At 37.8% G+C, this 15349-nt stretch overlaps 2 protein-coding genes across 2 annotated transcripts; one reads left to right on the plus strand and one right to left on the minus strand.

Annotated features, from left to right (window-relative positions):
* The first annotated feature begins 2766 nt into the window (after window positions 1-2766).
* LOC113326677 (NAD-dependent malic enzyme 59 kDa isoform, mitochondrial-like) lies at window positions 2767-7224 on the plus strand. Its single transcript, XM_026574366.1, is given in 14 exon segments — window positions 2767-3433; window positions 3555-3961; window positions 4064-4124; window positions 4558-4661; window positions 4738-4866; window positions 4987-5093; window positions 5184-5241; window positions 5244-5288; window positions 5632-5745; window positions 5958-6168; window positions 6261-6315; window positions 6407-6478; window positions 6579-6730; window positions 6845-7224. Coding segments are annotated over 14 exon segments (2139 nt in total). The 5' UTR covers window positions 2767-2814; the 3' UTR covers window positions 6850-7224.
* A 47-nt stretch (window positions 7225-7271) lies between these two features.
* LOC113326678 (ATP-dependent DNA helicase Q-like 4A) lies at window positions 7272-14272 on the minus strand. The gene is made up of 13 exons (XM_026574367.1): window positions 14106-14272; window positions 12474-13245; window positions 12189-12362; window positions 11980-12107; window positions 11493-11868; window positions 10874-11005; window positions 10332-10418; window positions 9791-9949; window positions 9655-9710; window positions 8459-8558; window positions 8259-8353; window positions 8058-8134; window positions 7272-7977 (listed from the first exon to the last, which is right to left on the minus strand). Exons 3-12 carry the CDS (start codon window positions 12297-12299, stop codon window positions 8062-8064), a joined length of 1317 nt encoding a protein of 438 aa, XP_026430152.1. The 5' UTR covers window positions 12300-12362; window positions 12474-13245; window positions 14106-14272; the 3' UTR covers window positions 7272-7977; window positions 8058-8061.
* Window positions 14273-15349: the final 1077 nt, after the last annotated feature.

The following is a 15349-nucleotide window of genomic DNA, read 5'->3' on the forward strand; positions in this document are numbered from 1 at the left end:
GATATGGGAGGACAATATAATACTAATAGGGATTCTCAACCTAGCATGGCGAATTTTGGGAGAAGTAAAACATGGGGAAAAAGTTGATTCTTCTGTTGGACGTTTTTTCTATGCTAATGATATTCCCTTCAATGTGGCCAACTCAACTCAGTACCACGAGGCATTCAATGCAGTTGCAAATTTCGGAAAATCATACAGAGCTCCGTCTTCTATAAGTTGTCGAACCCATTATTAAGGCAGGAAAAACAAAGGATTCAGAAGGATGTGGTGTCGGTCCAACGAAATTATTGGAGAGAGTATGGGTGTACACTCATGTCAGATGGTTGGAAAAACAAAAATAACCATACGATTGTAAACTTCTTAGTTTACAGTGGCCATGGGACAACATTTTTGAAAAGCGTTGACATCGAGCATAATCGGTTGACAGCAGAGTATTTGATGAGTTTGTTCAGACCGGTTATAGAAGATATTGGTCCGACAAATATTGTTCAAATAGTAACTGATCAAGGATCCCAATTCAAAGCCGCAGGTAACTATTACAACTTAATTTAATTACAGTTGTTTTTTTTATATATTATTAATTCATTTCTCATTTTGTTTTAATAGGTATGAGATTGGCCATAGAGTATGGTACATTTTTTTGGGTACCTTGTGCAGCTCATGTGTTGGATTTAATGTTGGAAGATACTGAAAAGTTCCCCTTTGTTAAAGGTGTGATTTCAGAAGCTAAAAATCAGTAAATTTATTTATAATCATGGTTGGGTTCTTGCTAGATTCAGACAACATTCTGGGGGACGCAATCTATTGCGCCCTGGCTTAACAAGGTTTGCGACAAATTTTATCGCAATCAAAAGTATCATTGATCAACGTAATGCAATCGAGAGTCTTTTTGTAGACCAAGAATTTGTGAACTCGCCAGAAGGAAAAACTCGTACGGCTAAAGATGTGAAAAACATTATTTTGAATGAGATGTTTTGGCACACATGCCAAAATGCATGCATGATGGTTGGTCCTTTATTGAAAATGATCCGTTTCTTGGATTCAGATAAACCTACCATGGGTTATTTGTTTCATGCACTTGCTACATGTGTGGAAACTATAGAAAGGGGTTTGGGTAAAACTCGAAATAATTCTATTATAGGTGTGATTAACCGACGATGGAAAGATCAGTTGAGTTCTCCTCTTCATGCTGCAGCGCATTTTCTGAATCCATATTATATCTACAACCCAGCAGCCAATCTCATCAACAATGAAATTTCTCAGCCCCAAATTTGTCTCAGTGAAATTATATCAAAAATGATTAGTAGCCCTCAAGAACAAGCGACATGCATGCTAGAGGTGTGAATTTTTATTAACAATTAATTTCGTAATTATATGAATTTTTATTCACAGTTTTTGATATTTTTAGGCGGGAAGAATGCAAATGATGCAAGGCCAATTTGCATCACCATCAGCAAGATTGGCTGCTCTGCAAGGTGATCCTGTAAGCTGGTGGTTGTCATACGGTGCTCAGTTTCCATCACTCCATAGGATCGCGGTAAAGATACTAAGCCAGACAAACACATCGTCTGGATCCGAGAGGAATTGGAGTGTGTTTGAAAGAATTCACACCAAACTACGCAACCGTTTAGTTTCGTCAAGAATAAACGATTTGGTATATGTTCAGTACAATTTAAGATTGGAGCAGCAAAGAGTTCAAGGTAAAGCAAAGCGACAGAACATCGATGTCCACGATGTTCATAGCCTGCTGACAGATGAAAATATGCTTGATTGGATAGCAGGGGATGATGAAACACCAGTTTTACCTCAGGAAGAACATTGGTTAAATGAATTGGAAGAGGAAGCAACTAATAATCCAGAGCCTCTCCCTCCACCATACGAATGGCATGATCCAGAAGTTGAAATCTCATATCAAAGGTTGCCAGTGAGTAACTTTGTTTATGACTTTGGTAACCTAACATTTGGAGACAATACACAAGGTCATGAAAATGAAAATCCCATATATAATTCTCATTACACTGAAGATCGTCCAGAAGAAGATACCCGAGGAATTAATGAAGAGTATAATTCCAATATTAATATCAATAATGAAGTAGATAATCGTAATGATAATGAGGAAGAAGACTATGGTTATGAAGATGACGATACTGTTAACTACGACAGCCAAATGCATTACGCGAACCAATATGAGGCGGAGGAAGAGGAGGAGGAATCAACTGAGAATCGTCGAGAAAACAGAAAATACTTGAATAAGTCAAAAAAGAATGCCGGTACAAGTTGGTTTGTCTAAGTTTAGAATTTCAAGCACTACTGTCACTAGGTTACTTATTGTAAGTTTATAAAATTTGAAGTGTTTAATGATTATTTATGAAATTTTAGTTGTAAGTTTGAAATTAAAAATTGTATAAGAATTTCTCCAACTCAAATTTTTTTTTCCTTAAAAACGGGTTTAACCGGTATGAAAACGGAAAATACGGTGTAAAAAACGTGTGTTAAAATGTTATTTAGAAGAAAAAAACTGAAATATTAATTTTAGAAAAACGGTAATCACATGTATGAAAACGGTTATAACGGGTCTAAATAACGCCATTTTTTCCTATTTATCGGTGTTATTTAGGTAAGCGTGTTGGTGAGCCTCACGGGCACGGTATATGGGCGTGAGCGTTATAACGGACGTTTTTTCGGAAAAAACGGCCGTTTTTCAAACTTTGCTTTATAGTGTTTTCTTTGTGGGTGACGTATAATTCTAATTCACAGAAAACAAATTTGGGGAAAAACTTGAACCCTAAAACTTTTGAGCTGAGAGTAGTAGCGATGGAAGTTCTTTCTTCAAAATCTGAGAGAACTCAGATTTTCAAGGAAACGATTCGATGTGTGAGTAGTACAAGAGGTAGTGGAGATGATGAGTACAGAAGGAAGATTTCCTTTCCCCTCCACCGGAAATTCCCCAAAATGTCTCAAGACTGTAGATCTAAAATCACATTCCAGCCTAATGCGTTTCTTCTCGACGAAGGGTTCTTTACAGCGGTAACTGGGGTGGTCGGTCCAGTAGTTGAGGTATACCTTGGGGTGAATACTTGCAACAGCTCTTTTCAAGTTAGAAATCTGATACAACTAAGAAGGAAAAGTGGGGGGACAGTACAAGGAATGGTACTTCGAAAGGGTCCTTTCTCTTTTCTTATACTACATAAAGGTGGTCGTGACACTGTCAATTACACAGATGTGGACGGAATTACAGTGTTGATGGGTAATTCAGCTGCTAGTGTGTGGAAAGAGCTAGTAAAAGCATACCCTGGTGTTGGAGGTAGTCACCATACTAGACCCATTGGTCTGGAGTATGGTAGATTTGAGGAGGAGGAGGAGAAGAAGGACGAGCAGCAACAATTGGCTGCACCTAAGACTTCATCCTTTGAGGATGAGAATCAGCGTTTCAGTAAGTTCTACTTAACCCTTTCTTGACTACTACTATAGCACATATTGTTGAAGTGGCATTGCTCATTTTGATGTTCATTCATTCTCAATTAGGCGTTTCATATAACAATCTTTGATTGCAGTGGAGTCATTTTCTTCCTTGGAGAAGAAAACCCATGAACCTGAAAATATTCTATCTCTAGAAAAACGTAGACTAATGGAGAAACTGCACCACATGGATCCGGTGCTATACTACAAAGTGCTCACCCACAACATTGCAGCATTGGCTCCCATGATATGCAAACCTACGGTGGGTTTAGCATGTCAAAGCTATCTTGATTTGTTTAAACATCCTCGTCGTGTGTTGCTTGTTAGTAGAAAGGACAAAGGACAGATGATTTCCATGTTGCCGTCCGGAGAGGTAGACATCATAGTAGTGACGCATGGAAGCCATATCCTTGGCCTCCATGACCTAGGAGTACATGGAATAGGACAATCGATTGGCCTCCTTGATATGTTTGTTGCTGCTGCAGGAATTAATCCGCAGAGAGTATGTCCCTCCACTTTCTCTCACTCTATATGTCAGTCGCACACTGAGATCCATGAACAATGCACATGATTTTCTTCCTTATATACTGATAATGTCTGACAGATACTTGCCACCATGCTTGATGTTGGAACCAGCAACAAAAATCTTCTTGGAGATCCTCTATGTAAGTTCTTCCCTATGCCAGTCTTATTATGCAATTACAAGTTATGTTACCTGAACATGCTTCTGCTTTCTTAAGAATGACTAAATCTTCAGCCTTCTTATCTTATAACAAATACCTTACCAGACTTCATTCTGTTGAACTTTAAGTAAGTCACCAAGCAATTATCAAAAAATATGAAATAAAATTAGTAAGTCACCAAGCTCAGAATTTCGCGAGTCGTAAATTGACAATTATTTCTATGGTAAATATTTATTAGCACAACAACTCTCAAAGTTGCCAAAACCTTTTGTTTTCATGTATGGTATGGGAGAAACATATGATGAAGGTCATGCTTTGTTATGTTGTTTTCAGAATGAACCTTATTAGTTAATCGTTGTAATCTTGTTACGCGAAAATTACAAGGGTCTCTTTTCACGCCATATTAGCTTTGCAGATTTAGGCGTGCGAGAGGAAAGGCTAGAAGGACCAAAATACATGGCCGTGGATGATGAATTCTTGGAAGCTGTTTACACACGTTGGCCTAGTGCTATTGTGCTGGTATAATCCTGAAAATGTCTGACTTTGTACATCTGTGAGTAATATTGCCCGCTAACAAGTTTGACAATTTCATCAGTTTGAAGATTTTCAACTGATGTGGGCTTTGGGACGTCTAGAGCATTATCCATATTCCTCCCCGAGAAATTTGAGCTACTGGTGGGACCAATATCATAACAAGTTTTGCATGTTTAATGATAACTTACAGGTTGGTGTTTAATGAAACAAACCTTGTGATCAGTTTACCAGAAATAGGGGTAGTAAACATCACATTTATTTAGTGCCTCGAGTAATCTGATTCGTTGTGCCTACATTTCATGTCTAATAGGGAATTGGTGGTGTTGCAATAGCTGGGTTACTGGGAGCTCTAAGGGCACAGAATCGACCTTTGAGCGTCTTTGTAAAACAAAAGATGGTTATAGTTGGGTCCGGAAGGTACTAGAAAATGATATCTGCAGCATGGATTATTTACATGTACATCTGTCCCTTGGTCGACATCTTCTAATGCTTTCCTCTAACATGTAGTGCATGGATAGGTGTGCTAAAAATAGTGAAGCAAGCTGTCGCTGTGATGACAGAGAGCGATCAGAAGGCACCACATGATCCAATCTGGATATATATGACAATAAAGTGCGGTTCCATTCTTATTCTACTCCAGCTCAGACTGATTTGACAATCTATTTTATATCCTTCAAATTCTGTGACAGTTTTTGAAATATCCTGGATGATACTTGTTTCGGATGCTGTTGCTTTGTTTTTTGAAATTTCCATGAAATGATCTGTAGATGAAACTTTTTGATTACTCAGTGTTTGTTCCACAAGCATATATTTATGCTGACTCTGCATTGTTAAATACTTTTCCATGTATATACACTACTGTTTCAGAAATCCTGTATTAGCAATTCGAAAGCTGTATGATTCCACTAACTGATTGTAGTTATCCATTCTTTTGTTCGTTTTTTGGCTTGGTCAGGGCCTTGTTACAAAAACTAGATTGAATCTTGAGCCACCAGCTGCACATTTTGTAAGAGACTTTAGTCAACAGGAGATCGAGGGACTCGGTGAGAGGGCTAGTCTTCTTGAGGTGGTAAGTACCGCACAAACTGGTAGCTTGCTTGTCTTTGCAGCTTGTACTGGTAACTTGCTTGTTTTTTTGCTTAGTCATGTGTTTCTTTCATCGCTTTCTTATCCCATGGGAATTCCCTCTGTTGTTAGAGGTTGCTCTGTTTGCAGTGTATATTGCAAGAACTAAATTTTTAGTTCAGGTACTGTAGTCTGATAAACACTCAATTTTATCAGGTTAAAAAAGTGAAACCCGACATCCTTCTTGGTGTATCCGAAGTCAAAGGTATTTCCACTGAGGAGGTCCTTAAAGCCATGAAGGATTCAGGTTCTTCTCGTCCTGCAATATTGGCTATGTCAGCTGAATGCACAGCAGCCGATGCTTTCAAATATGCAGGAGAAAACATAATCTTTGTTAGTGGGAGCCCTTGTGCAAATGTCAATATTGGTTAGTTATTGGTTGTCTTCTATTCTTATTTGACATGCGTTTCTTTTATATCTGTTATAGTTCGATATTAACAACACATTCATTACTTGCAGGAAATGGGAAAGTAGGCCATGTTAATCAAGCAGATACCAGAGTTTTATCTCTTGGGTATACGCTAGTTACTCGCACTTATTTTTCTTTAAAAAATCAAAAAAATTACTTACTTGTACACTTATATCTAGTGCTATGTTTTCTACAGGGTCTGTTTGGGGAGTCTACTCTCAGGTTCCCATTCTATTACAGATGGGATGGTTTTTGCTGGCGCTAAACGGTAATAGAAGTTATACTTATGTTTTGTATATCACAGTTTATTCTATGGCATGTACTTATTATTTCATTCTAATTAACTAAATAATGATAATCTTTGACAGCCTTGCGTTATTCGTTACGGATGAACAAATCAAGAGCGGGATCGTATATCCTTCGACTGCAAGTATTCGGGATATCACCATTCAAGTTGCAGCAAGCGTTATAGAAGCGGCTATTGCTGAAAAACTTGCTGACGAAACACTTGCTGTCCAAGGTAATAATTCAAATTTACTTATCATAAACCAATCACAAAAGGTCACCTCAAATGAAGATTTTGCATTTCATATAATCCCCACTCTTATTTGATTTTTATTTTACTGTGGTGCAGGATGAAAAAACATTGGATTATGTGGTGCGTAACATGTGGATTCCTGTATAGACTAGACCTGTCTTCACCATGACAAATAGAGATTCCATGTATATATTTTTGATCATCCCAGTTTTGACTGCTGAACTTTAATTTTGTTCATCTGAACTCTATTGAGAGAAAATGAAAGTTAACAAGAGATGAAGAAAAGGATCCTAGTGAAACTTTGATAGAGATTCTAATGAGACCATGTATATATTTTTGATTATCGCAGTTTTGACTGCTGAACCTTGATTTTCTTCATCTGAGAGAGAAACTGAAAGTTAACAAGAGATAAAGAAAGGATCCTTTTATTGGAATTGTCTAACTCTATCAAGTCATGTAGTCAATTCATATCATTTCACACTATTAAACTGAATGTCTGCAGTTTTACTAGATCTACATCATGTTTCTGGAGTGAAAATTTTGATTTATTATACAGTATGCTAATTTGACAAGTTCAATCACATTTGAAGGAATACACATACAAAAGGCAGCAGAAGGGAACTTGACTGTTACTTTAAACCCCAAATCAGGGTTGTATTACTCACTGCCATAAAAAGCTATACAAGAAATTCAGCGATTACAACTTTCAGAACCGTCAACGTGGTATTCTGTTGTACAAACACATTCACTTTAAATACACATGTATTCCTTGAAAGAGAATCGCTCGTACAACTTGCTGACATTGTGCATAATCAACTGATCTCCCAAATTTGACCACGAAGGTAATCGATTGATGCATTGAACAGATTTCGCTGCACTAAAATCATCAAAGTTGGATAATCATAGAGCTTCATCTGATGCTGCTCTTTTCTCCAATAATCAAGTATACTGGTGAATCCATCATCTTCCACTTTAGAACCCTGACTTGATTGTGCCAGTCAAAGTTCTTCTCCTCTTGCTTGCTTCAGAAGTCAGAACTAGTACAATTATCACCACTACTGCTACTGCTACTTCTCTTGTCTATACTATAATATTCTGTTAAACTTCTCTGGTTTGCTCCAGAACTATGACCGCTACCAGTGCGACGTCTCTTGCCCTTACTGTAGAAGTCCTTGATTGTACGCTCGATCAGTTCCAGTACCCGGTCACCATATTTGGCTAGTTTTGCCCTAAATTCAGTAGAGTTGACGAATGTAAGGTTTCACAATAACACCCATAACAATTCATGTACAAATGTGAACAGGTTTACCTTCCTATTCCATTGATCTCGAGAAATTCTTCTCATGTTTGGGAATTCTTTCGCTGATCCTTTGTAATGTAGGCCTCCTATTGTGAGAATGAGGGAGTGAGACAGTGAGAGAGAAAGGTATCATGAATTACATATATCAATAGGGACAAATTATCTGAGGAAATAAAACCCTAACAAAGATGAACGGAAGGTATAACATACGTGAATATGTGGTGAGCATTAACACCTTCAGCAGCAGTATCCAAAATATCACTTCGAAGCAACATCAAAGCATCAAAGATCTTGGCAGAAAGAGGCTGCAAACCGGAGACAAACAAGTGTCTTTAACTGATAATGCTCAAGGGCGTCGAATCTACTCAGGCATCAAAAGCACAAAGAATAGCAAATGGACTGTAATTTACCTTGTCAGCTTCGTTTTCCTGTGGGTTGTTCGTCTTCCCTGAAGAGGCAAGTGGATCTTTTGCTACCAAAGGTTTAGCTGTTTTCATGGACGCCGGGAACCTAAAAGGTATATAAGTGACAACAGAAACAGCAACTTTATATAAGCTGGATTTACCAGGATAAAAGTAAGCCTAGTCTAGAACTTTATGGACTTGAATAGTGTTGAACGTTAATATCAATCTATTCACTATAAGATTAACGTAATACCTAAAAGATGGATGCATCTATACCTTACAAACAAAAAGACATTCCATTAATCGAAATCAGTTTCATCGAAGTAAAGCTTCAAAAGCACATATTACCCTAACAATTTCACAGCTCAACAGATATTTTTAGTGAACACTACAATTTGAAATTTTGAACTGACCATGGTGCCCGATAATTATGAAGTGGAGTGGCATGTAGGAATGAGATCCTAAACATGTCAGCATCTGGTGCCCATAAGGCCTCAAATTTTGCAGACAGTCTGTCATTCCTTCAAGCTTCGAATGATTCCTAACCTCTTCAGTCTTTAAACTTCAAAATCTATTTTCAATCAACTTTGATGCTGTAATTACTTTGACCAAATAAGAGCTTTCCATAAGCCAAATTTTTTAGGGATGAGTTAAACTTGGGTCAAGCAGCTTTGTTGATGGGTCCCCTCGTGATATGAACACGAATCTGTCTAGGTTGAAAGTGAATGGACTAAGCTCTGCCTAAGTTATATTTGCAAATTCAGTAGGCTGAAATTTATTTGCCTCTGTGAGTTACTTGTCTCATTTATATTTCTTCTCATTTTAACACGGCCAAACATGAAAAATGCAGGCTTTACCCTCGCATGAAAGCTTGTGAATATCGATAAAGAAGCATATATAGGCTTACTAACCCACAAAATCCCAATATCTACCTTAGCACTGCTTTCCTCTCGCACCCCTCTTCTACTGATGGCTACTTAAACAAAGTTTAACTGATATGAGACACTGAGCTCTTGCAAATAGATTCGACGAGAACTTATTTATAAAATATCACAGGTGCCCGACTATTTTCTCCTTGCATATTGGGTCTCTCTCATTGACAACGAAAAATTAATAAGCAAAACATGACGCAAAAGCTTGAGCAAAGAACAAGCAACGCCGTAAGGAATGAAACAAGCAACCAAGAGAAACAGTTTTCGCACCTTAAAATAATTTTCTTTCCGCCATGGCAAAGATAGTAGAACTTGGACTCATTTACCTAAAGACAGTAAACAGTTGAATCAAGATTCAGGGCCTAAAAATTTTGTGTGCAGAAATTGAATTAAAGGACTGTGGTACCTTCAACACTGATGATACGGATCCATAATCACTTTTCTTAACTTTCTCCACAAGAAATTCCTCAGTAACGAGATGATGCAGAATTCGGGATGCTTCACCCTTTTCAAGGTGTTTCCCAGCTCCGTGATGCTTCACCAAGTCGTACCGATGCTTCTTTACCTAACTTTTTAATTGCCAGTATCACCAAGGTCAGTTATATGAAGTCAGCAGATTGGAAAATAACTTATCATATCAATCTACAATTTGGCTCATGTAACCTTCGAAGAATTCCAGGATATGAGATGATGAAATTTTCTGTCCTGTTGACTTAGCACATTCATATATATCTAAAATTAGAGTGAGGAAGCCACTCAGTTAGCAACTTTCTCAGGAGTGACATATAATAACTTGTCTTTAAAGCAACTAGAGCTCAGTTCTCTAAATATCTCTTGCTGTTCAGTCCAGTCCATATTCAGAGGAAATGTTAAACTAAAATCTGATACGAGAAAGAGAAGGAAGTTAAAACCATTAATTAATAGAAAGTAACATAAATATCCAGTACCTGATGCGAATGCATAATTTGATCTTGAATGAGCGAGACAAGAGGTGATATCACCGAGGTTACACCCTCACATATAAGAGCAGGAAGCTGTAGAGAACACCATAGAGTTTAAGAGAGGAACTAACTGGGTTAATAAAACACACAATATAACTTGATGTGCATTTTCTGTTTCCATCAGGTTTTTCGAAACCACCAAAGAATGAGCATTCAGTGTCGTTGGTTATGTTGAACGACAACCAATAACTCTTTATGGCGAAAAAGAAAAGTGGAAAGCGAAAAAAGAAAAAAAGGCATCCTAAAGAATCATAATCACTAGTTTTTGTTCAGTGTGCGCCTTTAACAGTTTAGTTTCATCCAAGAGAAGACTAAGGCCACTAGCAAACCCTATTAACCTAGTGAAAACTGAGATAAAATTATTACCCACTTTCTTTATGGAACATGTCTCAGGTTACACCAGAGTCCAGGACAATGTGATAAAATTCTTAGTTATGAATGGCCATTGATTTATGCACAGGCATAGAAGCTCATAGTTATTTTCCTACCTGGTATGTCAAACTCTTTCCGCCTCCAGTTGGCATCAAAACAAAAACATCACAGCCGCTCATTGTAGCATTAATCACCTCCCTCTGATTGAGGCGAAACGAACGATTCCCAAGTACTTTCCAGTTATTGGCCTGAAGCAATGCACTAAAATTCAGAAGAAGTTGTACAATACAAAAATCAAAAGACACTTGTATAATACTAATTGTCAGAAGAGATGTATCTTAGATATATGACTACAGACAAACAGAACTGCATGCACTCTTCAAGTACTAGCTTCCCATGGGGATTGTGAACATTCTTACCCGCTACGGTTAGACTCACACGAACTTATTATGGGGATATTAATATGTTGCCAAAACAATCTTATAACTTTCACACTGTTTCCATTAGGATGGACATCTGTTGATGCAATAAGTCGATGATCTGTTGCTCTTGAAGCTACCAGAAGCAAGAAAGATGCTTAAAAAGAAAAACAATAGATAAGCACCACCGATACTTATGAGTATCTATATACCTTACTCATTGGAATTTGAATATACCTTTTGGTGGGATTCATGGAGATAACATACATACATATAGGCATACCATTAGATTCACTTATGTAGTTTAGAAACGAACCTCCAGCTCTTCAGTCCATGGAAAGTTACTACTACTCCAACATCCCTTGTCATTCGATCCGTCGACATATTTAACATCAATGATCTTTTGAGTAAAGGCTTCCCTTTCCAGAGAGCCTGGTGTGACAGAGCTACCCACAGAAGATAATGACAATGATGAGGTCGCCCCACTAATACAGTAGTTAAAATCGGTATGCATATGGACTGGAGCATCAAATCTCAGAGGACCAATCCTGGATGTGGTTGCTGGTATCTCAGGTTTGGAACCCCTGCATGCAGTGGTGGATGCTGAAAAATGTAAATTCTGTCTATCTTCATTCAGCGATGAAGCCTGGATATAATTCTCAAGAAGCCTAACTTCCTTGCTCAACTGCAACCTGGTTATGAGTAAAAAGATAAAATAATAGTTTCTCACACTCAAATTAGAATCAAAGAGTGTATTGGGAAAGATAACTGGGGAACAATACATACACAAAAGAGGGACTAACCTATCCTGGTTAAGCTTCCTTAACTGAGGTGAGCTTCTTAGATCATCCACATTGTCATGAAGCTCATTTGATATGGAAATTAGCAACTCCTTCATCTCTTGCAAATGAGTTGCAGAGCAAAGTGCTACCTGAATCAATTTCAGTAATATGTATCAAAAAAAAAAAAGAATATGGGATGGGCAGAGTTGATCAGAACACAAAGAATATACCTTCAGTCCATGAACACAGTTTGCAGATAACTCTGGTGGCAAACAAGTCCCTTCAGCACTTCTACAGTTATCCTTTTGTACAACTGGGGTGAAAGGTGGAAGCTGAGGCATTGATAATTGTTGCGTGCAAGTTGATCAGAATTGTTTGTGAATGATTTGATCCGCAACAAGATTCTGAAATCAAGAAATGAAGAAGGAAAAAAATTAAAGCTTCAGACTAAAGTTTTATTACAACACTACTTACATCATGAAATATGATAATGAGCACTTGAGTATACATGTTACCTGAAAGAATTCATCATCATCAAAAACATCAGCGATGTTTTCACCCAGCCCATGGTCAATAAATCCATTACCAACAGGATCTGGATAGATCATTGCTTCATCTCTCCCATAAGGCATTTTTATGTTTGAATCTCTGGAAGTTTCTGCAGCATTAGAAGTGCTTCGGCTTACTACAGGTTTACCAACCGTGGAATTGGAATCAATGAAGTTATGGTGATTTAGCACTTCTTCAGGAATTGAACTTTCAGAAGATTTCCGAGACGTATCAAATGAACTCCATACAGTAGTTCTCTTTGGTGTATCATAAAAAGAATGTATTGCCGTGGATGGTGAATTATCTGCACCACTAATACAAACTACAGGTGAAGTTATTCGAGGATTCAAATCATTCCTGCACGCTGCACAAGACTGTACCAAGCCAGCACAACAAAGTTTGATTCAGCTAGTCAAGGTAACTTTAAGATCAACACTGGCATATATGTCAAACATGAAAGCTTTGACAGTGAATATGCTTAACCAGTTCAGAAACTGAAAACACATGCATTTTTGAGTTGTTTGTAATTTTAAAAACGCCAAGATGAGACGACATCTATATGTAGGCACCAGAGTAAAAGTGGTTGGATATAATAGCAGGATATATTACAACAGCTGCAATTTTCATCTTATCAGTATACCAATGTCACATCTCTGCTCCGGGATCATTGACAACTTACCTTTCTAATTTGTGGATTTTGCAGCCTTTGAGGATTTACAGTTGCACAAGTCACTAAACCTTAAAAGATAAAATGAAACTGTATGAGAAACAAGAATTACTTGCCAACATAAAGGCTTTATGGTGTAATTACTGTCACGTGATATTCAATGTGTTTACATAGCTATATGGACATATCAATGTATGTCAACAAGTATCAGATAAGAGGTCATGGAATTGAGCATTCCCATATGAAGTGAGTGGTGTGCTTTTGATTGTGGGTTCTGAATGGCCAGATCCTTGTAACTTATGCTATTACACAATTAGACTTCCTCAGATATGTAGGAAAATGATGTTACTTCTTAGCGCGTATAAACTCGTAGAAATGAAGGGAAAGGATGTGATCTAGAGAAACGCATAAGGTAAGTCTACATATAGAAAAAATGTCTCTGCAAGACATTTTGGCAAACAAGTCTGCAAGATAGAAACTCCTTCCACCATCTAAACACACAAGCATAATAAAGTGATTCGTAAAGGTGCCACAAAACTGAAGCTCTTTGATAAATTTTGTTGAGCACCCGACTCCAGACTAAAGCAAGTATACTAATGTATTGCACGGGAGGCAAACAGAAGGTATCTTCTAAAATGTTTTCCTTCTAACATATTGGTCTGCTAAATTTCACTGCACAATCTCTTGAAGAAGAAATGAAAATTCAGAAGAAGCTTCCTTCCTCACCAACACCCTTACATGAACGACCAACAGAGCTACATTATTCTCTTAAAAAACACTATTACCAATAAAAAGAAACTCCTCGTAAAAAATCATCTATCTTGATAATTCTAGTGCTTCTAAGAATGTGTAATAAAACAACTGGGGATCAAATCATAAAAATCTCAGCTGCATGAAGACCAATGTACACCATTGAAGTTTCAATGCATACCTTGCATCACATGGTGCTCCTTCAGAACTAGGTTTCTGTGTGGGCAATGAGTAAAGGAAACTTGAGCTCAAAAACCAATTTTGACATGAGAATCCATCAAGAGTACTAGCGTGTTGTGACAAGTTGAACTTCGGATGGTTCTCATACACTGTAAGTAACTTCCTTCCACTGCATAAGCAAGAAAATAGATGATCAACATTGAGAAATATCGACCTTGTAACAGAAAAAAAAAGTATAGTTATTCTTGCCTAGCAAATTTTGCCATAGCCAATGGTTAGCCTGATCGCTCCATACCAAACACAGAGTCCTAGTTTATTTAGACCACTTTTGACTAAAGAAACCTGCAAAAAAAATTTAACAACAAATCAGACAGGGAATACATTTAGGTGATTTATTATAGCCATAAATGATGTGCAGTGTGCCACAATCGTGCATTAGCTCACTACATACTTCATTTTTCGTCCCCCAAAATTATCAGTCAAAACATAAGGTCACACACTCATAACTCACTCAACAACAGCACCTCTGGAACCTCCACCAGCACCGTTTATCGCATCCAATGCCTATTCCACCACCCTGTCCATACCCTTCACCACCACCACCACCTACTAAACCGAAACCGAAACCTCACCTCCAGTAGCACCTTCCCCAGATCCAATGCCTAGTCCACCACCCTTTCTAGACCATCCACCAACAACTCCACCCCCACTAGAACTACCACCAAAACCAATGCCTATTCCACCACTTTTACCCACTCCTCCATCAACAACACCTGCTAAACCACAACCAACTCCTCGACCAACACTACCTCCTAGCCATAGCCAAGTCCTGAACCGTGAGCAACAATACCTCCTGAACTGACAAACTCCTCCACCAACAACACCTACTGAAGCATGACCAAGTCCTCCACCACCACCACCACCTACTGAACCACAACCAACTCCTCCACCAGCACCACCAAAACGTAACAATTCACCCGATCATTAACACTAATCTATTAAAACCGTAATTGATTTGCATTTAGCTCAAACAGCTCATGAAAACAAATCGTACTAATTAATCAAATCTAATCAAACATATCTGAATCCTTTTAACAATTACTAATCTAAATCTACGAATCTTCTCATTTTGTCAGTGAAACAATCAAAATAATACAGAACTCAAAAAACTAAACCTAGCATTAGCTTAAATTAGTGAAATTCAAAATCAAAATAGAAGAACAGAATTCAGGGAGAACCTGGCGT

Source organism: Papaver somniferum, unplaced genomic scaffold, assembly GCF_003573695.1.
Source record: "Papaver somniferum cultivar HN1 unplaced genomic scaffold, ASM357369v1 unplaced-scaffold_10, whole genome shotgun sequence".
Lineage (NCBI taxonomy): Eukaryota > Viridiplantae > Streptophyta > Magnoliopsida > Ranunculales > Papaveraceae > Papaver > Papaver somniferum.

What these genes read in the sequence shown, in the direction of transcription:
- LOC113326678 (XM_026574367.1), bottom strand. Translation starts at nt 12,299, where the DNA reads ATGCCTCAGCTTCCACCTTTCACCCCAGTTGTACAAAAGGATAACTGT. An exon ending in CATGGACTGAAGAGCTGGAG is followed by an intron (nt 11,006 to 11,492) that starts GTTCGTTTCTAA and finishes GCATTGCTTCAG; the next exon opens with GCCAATAACTGGAAAGTACT. An exon ending in AGGAAAACGAAGCTGACAAG is followed by an intron (nt 8,354 to 8,458) that starts GTAAATTACAGT and finishes TCCGGTTTGCAG; the next exon opens with CCTCTTTCTGCCAAGATCTT.